The sequence below is a fragment of the Salvelinus sp. IW2-2015 genome, linkage group LG23 (genome assembly GCF_002910315.2).
Source record: "Salvelinus sp. IW2-2015 linkage group LG23, ASM291031v2, whole genome shotgun sequence".
Lineage (NCBI taxonomy): Eukaryota > Metazoa > Chordata > Actinopteri > Salmoniformes > Salmonidae > Salvelinus > Salvelinus sp. IW2-2015.
The window spans coordinates 28,826,050-28,832,451 of NC_036863.1; the positions used below are offsets into that span (position 1 = coordinate 28,826,050).

General features: G+C 39.7%; 1 protein-coding gene across 1 annotated transcript; it reads right to left on the reverse strand.

The window, feature by feature from the left end:
• Nucleotides 1–3,565: 3,565 nt before the first annotated feature.
• Nucleotides 3,566–5,809, reverse strand: epd (ependymin). Its single transcript, XM_023967426.2, has 6 exons — nt 5,626–5,809; nt 5,391–5,422; nt 4,992–5,132; nt 4,627–4,813; nt 4,395–4,479; nt 3,566–4,064 (listed from the first exon to the last, which is right to left on the reverse strand). The coding sequence occupies exons 1-6, from the start codon at nt 5,711–5,713 to the stop codon at nt 3,932–3,934; spliced, it is 666 nt and encodes a 221-aa protein (XP_023823194.1). The 5' UTR covers nt 5,714–5,809; the 3' UTR covers nt 3,566–3,931.
• Between the last annotated feature and the right edge of the window lie 593 nt (nt 5,810–6,402).

A 6,402-nucleotide genomic window follows, 5' to 3' on the forward strand; every position in this document is an offset into this window, starting at 1 on the left:
ATGCTTATTGGCCATAGTATGGATAGAGTTAGTATACCAAAAGTTCCCGGATGTCGTACTACATTCGCGAAAATACGAAGTATACAAGCAGTGCTCTTTTTGTAATGACCACCCAGAAACAGTGTTGCATCTTTTTTGGCATTGTATTCATGTAAGAAAACTGTGGCAAGACATCAGTAGATTTATAATTGAACACATTTATGAAGATTTTACACTATTGCGTAGAGATGTACTGCTTCGATTCTTTACATACGATAGAAATAAGCTGAAACATTTTTATGTAATTAATTTCATTATTCTTTTGGCCAAATGTCATATACACAAATATAAATTTACAAACAATTTTTCTTTTTTTCTTACCCTACAAAAAGAAATTGAACTGTATTTTAAGACAATTAAATACTCTACTAACAAAAAAGCTGTTAGAATTATAAGTGTATGTATGTCCCCTAAGGTCCTTGTGTAATTGTAATGTGATATTGTACCCCCTAGCTCGATTGTCCATTATATATAATCTATATATACTTGTGTTCCCTCATGTACTTTCTGTATTGATTTGTTGTTAATAAAAATAAAAAAGTTAAAAAATACAAGCAGTGGACACTATTTCCGTGCTTTTAAGGGCCCATAATGCAATTCTTCCTAAATGGGCGTGGCTTCACAACGTTTTCAGATTTGAAGAAAATGTCGGAAATATGCAGCGAAATCCGACTACAGCGGATACAAATTAATTGCCTTAACTAATTGTGACACAGGTTAAGAACATGTTGAGCTATGTAAAAAAGTTATGACTTTTTAAATAAGTTATGCTACACCTTATGTTGGCTGACAATGTGTTGCCTACGCTATCCGTAAGAACCGCATAGCATATCATTACAGCAGTAGGTACCAGTTTGTTAGCTAACGTTACCTCCTTTAACGTAGTTGGCTACTAATAAATCGATTTTGCCAGTATATTAACAATATGCTATCCAACTAACTACCCAACGTTTATTGACTTATTCACGTCATTCTTAGTTAAGTGGTATAGTGGTGCGTTCTCAATGGACATAAATTCGCTCTGGCTATGTACTCCGATTTCAGAGCATACTCGTCTGTGTGCCAGACAGCGCAGAATAACTGATGAATTTATGAACGATCAACACCCATTGAATATATATTTTTATTTATTTAACTAGGCATATGGCCGGTGTCAGTAAATGTCGGCAAAAAAAGCATAATTCAATTGTTGCCAGCAGCACAGTTACAGTCACCAACCCTCTGGATAACATGAAAACAGCCTAACCAGCTCTGCTCGGGTGAATATAATGGTCAGAGTGAGGTGTTCTCTCATCTGTGTCTGGAAGTAGCTAGCCAGTAAGCTTGTGTGCTTGACTGCCATTGTGATGGTCAGAATGCTCGTGTCAGCCAGTGTGGGCAACCCTCAGAATTTAGAATGGACAATATGACACCGCCCTGAATATATGAGCGCACTCTGGCACTCCAGATTAAATTTAGAACACACTCGAATTCATAAAATGTCTAGCTAGTAATTTGTTATGCTAACAATCTATTTTCGATATTTTATTTATGCTAACGATCTAGCAAGAAGCTGCATAGCAACAGCATCAACTTCCAGTAGACAGGCATAGCAACAGGCGTAGCACTAGTATGCTCAACTGAAAGGATACTGTTCGTTTACAGTACACTAAAATGAACTAATAGTATGTAGTATATACTCATTAAGTATGTAGTATACAGTATGTTAGTATGGGTATTCGAACACAGCCATGGTCTAGACTTGCACGGATGGCCTACCGGCAAAGGAGCCATCGACAAGTGACACGTCTCAACATGCACAGCCTGTAGCAGGGGTAATCAATTCTAACCTACGAGGTCCGGAGCCTGCTGGTTTTCTGTTCCACTGATAATTAATTGCATACACCTGGTGTCCCAGGTCTAAAGCAGTCACTGATTTAGAGGGGATCAATGAAAAAAAGCAGTGGCACTGGCTTCGATGTCCAGAGTTGAATTTGAGGGGCCTATAGGCAATCCTTCTTTAACAATGGAAGAGCAGTGACAGACTGCTAGTGCCTCGCCTAGGGCCACGGCCTTATATGCACTCAAGGCCATGCACTGACTGAGTGTTATCTTCTCCAGAAATAAATTAGGTAGGTCAATTCTTAGCGTTGCATTGACAGTTTTATTTGATACACAGAATAGTGTTTTTTCCACTGCTGCAACTGTTGCCATGCAGCGGCTCGTGTGATGGTGTTGATGGGCAGGTACACGTTTCAGAATGTTTGAAGGTCCCCAGTGTGTTGGACTATCCTAGACCCGGCACGGCATGTGCAGCACCACGGGCAGTAGCTGGCCTCCCTCAGAAACTCACCCCAGATAAGGTTTACTGTCTCCGTGCTTGTTTTGGGTTTTGTGACTGCATCACGTTTTCCAGTATCCATCCCTCTATTAACCAGAAATAGTTTGAAAGTTCTTTCAAATCCCATTTACTGCAGGCCATGAGTGACCTTGTGTGTAAATGTGAAATACATTTGTGTAAACCTAGCCCCAAAAATACTGACAGACAAAGAGTTTCAGAGAGCGAGCTTGTTATTTAATGTGCTTGCTGAAGGCAAGACCACTAGAATTCTAACATATTCATATTATTCTGCCCACTAGTACAAACGATTTAAACTGTAAACACAAAACCAACTTAAATGTGCAGACAGCCCCCACTTAGACTTCTTGACAAAATGTTTTTGAGAGCATTTACACTTTTTGTACTACAACAATATTTAAATGAGCTCACAATGCATTTCAATTGCAATAAAAGTGCCATAGACTTACTTGGAGAAACTTTGGGCACGCATCTCCTCTTACACCATTTAAGCTATCAACAACAAACCAACATTGACATGTTCTGACTGACCCAACTTATATTGTTTGTCGAAGGCTTTTTGATACTATTTATACTTTTTGAACTATAACCATTTAAAATTGGCATAGAAGCTCTATTGGCTAGAATTGTACATTTTTGATTTAGCACTGCTCTTCAACCGTTTAAGCTAATAGCACCAAACCTACATACAGACTGACTCAACTTAGATTGCTTGCCAAAGATTTTTGATACTATTCATACTTTTTGAACTATAAACATTTGCATAAATTAACATGGGTTTGAATGAGAACCATAAGAGTAGAGTGGTAGCTATCCAAAATGGTCCAGCTCTTTGGCCATTTAAGCTGCAAACCTTTGAAACTATCCTCACTTCAAATTCTCTCAAACCTTAATAAAATATCAAGCACACATTTTCTTTAGGAAATGGCCTTTTCTAGTCTTTGAGGAAGACTTTGGTAAAACAATATATATATTTTACCTTTATTTAACTAGGAAAGTCAGTTAAGTTATTTTCAATGACAGCCTAGGAACAGTGGGTTAACTGCCTTGTTCAGGGGCAGAAGGACAGATTTTTACCTTGTCAGCTTGGGGATTCAATCTTGCAACCTTTCAGTTACTAGTTCAACGCTCTAACCACTAGGCTATCTGCTGCCCCTTTCAATAAAACAAATACATTTGGAGACTCGAAAAGATGTTGAGTTTTTATTATCTCATTTGCCTATGCAGACCTCCTACGCATTAGCAACTTTAAGTGACAGATTAATAGTGTAAATTACAAACGTTATATCCCCTTATATCCCGTTCAAACGTAGAGATTACATTAACATGACAACTTGACATTAACTTTCCTTTTTTCATCTGATTAATCTTTATGCAATGTCTTCAAAGAGGAATAATCAAAGAAAGTATATTATGATATATATCTGGTCTAACAGAAGAGAAGAAATTGCAATGAAACACTCAAATGTAGTTATGAGAGGGAGAGAAACATCTAGAAGGATTAGCTGGCCACGCTCTTGGTTGGTTGGGGCTGGAGGTCCTGGTGCCACTGTCTTAGACACTGTTGAACAGACTAAAGAAGTCATTCTTCTGGCCCTCAGGAGCCTCCTCCAGCTCCACACCCTCACAGAAAGACGGCAGATTGAATACTTCAGGGGCTTTCACCTCAGTGACCACTTCGGAATTGCTGTGAGAAGAAGAGAAAAATAACATTAACTTTTTGGGCATGCAAGTGTAGCGGACATGAGTCAGGCTCATTGTCTCGTGATATAGTAGCCCTGCCTGCAACTTCAAAATCAGTGTCATCTTCAGCCSAATAGGACATTTACTCTAGGTCTAACAGTCAAGACGTTGGTTTCTCCCGTGGGAGACCATACAAAACAAAATCTCCAAAATGTCTCAAATGCATCTAGTACTATGATATACCAAAGTATATAGTAGTAGCTATTATCCATTGCACAAGAAGGTTTCAGTGACCCTACAGCTGCATTAAACAAGTTAAAAGTATGCCACTCACCTGAAGAGGAGTGTCATGGAATCAGTTGAGTAGAAAGTGCTGAGTGGTAGACATTCTCCCACAGTAGTAGACAAAAAATACTGGCCTGGAGATCAGGCAGACAGACAGATGCTTTGATACATCCTAATAGCTTCACTATATAAACCCATGTTTACACCATTGCCTTCCAACATTATACTTCATTAATAAAAATCACATTTACAGGTTGACTCCTAATGCGTATCATACTCACCCTTAGTCTCTGGCACGGATCCCGTCCATATGTTCACTTTGATGTTCTCCTCCTGAACAGTGTCACTCCCCAAAAACAGCTCAACCTGATGGGCTGCACCAGTGGGGAGTTCAAGAGCGTGAGCATGAGAGTGCAGAGACATCTTCTTACAGGACTGGTTCTTCATGTCAATGTCATAGAAGACCCCCTGAGAGAGATGGTAGAGATGGAGGAAGCATCGGTTATGATGATGCTGTGTCATAACCATAGTAACAAGTGGGTTAKGCAACTGTTATGTAGGACATGTGATGTTATAAAGCAGCTATTCTGAATTACAATTGGGTTGAAATCTTGCCTTATATGTTTCTGTCAGTTGTCAGTGTTACCTCTTCAAATAGCATCAGGTAGTCCTCCAGATGTTCAGTCTTGTTGAGGTGCATCTCACTTTCAGTGAAACGTATCTTCTTGTCCGTAGAGTCGTAGCTGTAATGTCCAGTTGCCTTGATTTCACCTCCTGTAAGGGCCAGCTGTTTTATCAAGAGAGAAAATAGATCAAGAGAGAGTTAACGATGTATAGAGAGATTAATATGACCCAATTCTGTACCTGCAAAAACTAAGCCAACTGTGCCAATAGAGTTGTTTTTAGAAGAAAGCATCAGTGGATAAAAACAGGGTTGCCTGAAAGGAGAGTCTGGTTTGGTTTAGAAATAATGCAATATAGCCACACAGTGTCCTAACATTACACTGGATATTGATAATGGTTAATGGACAAGAGGGCTACTCACCACAGTCAGGACCCCAGTCATATTAGGTGATGCTAAAAGACAAAGCCGGCAGTTAGACAGATTTTCAAACTCAGAGATCATGTGTAGACATATAGGTATACTTTAAGTTAGAAGAGACTGTTGATTTGATAAAACTTGACAAAATTACCAAAATAGTCATACAAGTAACAGCAGTTTTCCACACAGTGCACAGCAAACATGAGCCTCAACAAGATATAAAGTAGATGATCCTTACTGCAGTGCTGTGGGCCGTGGGACTCTGCCAGGGTGGTGGCACCCAGACACAGCCAGATGGAGAGGGCAGCGACAGCAAAGGCCTGCATCTTCTCTTGGAGGGAGACTGAGGTTGACACTCAAACTGCACAACTCAGAAAGGATGATCACGACTCCAAGTGGTTCCAGGTACTGTGACAGGATGGATGGACACACTGGTCCTTTTTATCGGGTCTAACCACAGGATTAAACAGAACACCTCCATGGGTCCAACCCCCATAGTGTCTGTCTCAATGGAAGGATGTTGTGGAAAGAGACGGGGGTGGTTTAAACTGGCTGACTCTTCCACCTGGACCCTGACAAACAACATCTGCATAAACAAGGACTTAAGGACAAGCCACATGGAGTCACTGTGGAGCAATGGTCTGCTTTTTCATTGTGTCTCCTGTTCTGTCCTTGTGTATCCACTGTCCTGTCAGCATCTAGTGCTATAGAACCTATGCTATGATTCCTTGGGTACAGTCAACCCAGTTAGTTTGTAAGCCATGAGCCAATATTCAGCTCATAATGAAAGCCATGTTCAACAAAGACCAATTTATAATAATGCTTACTGCTTGCTCATAAATGTATTTTGATGTCCTTTCAACAATAAATTGTGTGGTATCATAGAACATGGTGCACTTTTCAAAATAGAACTGTGTAACTGTGTAAAATACATACCCTTTGTTCTTCTAAAACCTTACCAATGTGATGTTTATTGATAACAACCTTTTCATGCCCTTATATTAATAGTGCTTAC

What these genes read in the sequence shown, in the direction of transcription:
- epd (XM_023967426.2), bottom strand. Translation starts at nt 5,713, where the DNA reads ATGCAGGCCTTTGCTGTCGCTGCCCTCTCCATCTGGCTGTGTCTGGGT. An exon ending in ACCTGATGCTATTTGAAGAG is followed by an intron (nt 4,814 to 4,991) that starts GTAACACTGACA and finishes CATCTCTCTCAG; the next exon opens with GGGGTCTTCTATGACATTGA. An exon ending in ATCCGTGCCAGAGACTAAGG is followed by an intron (nt 4,480 to 4,626) that starts GTGAGTATGATA and finishes CCTGATCTCCAG; the next exon opens with GCCAGTATTTTTTGTCTACT.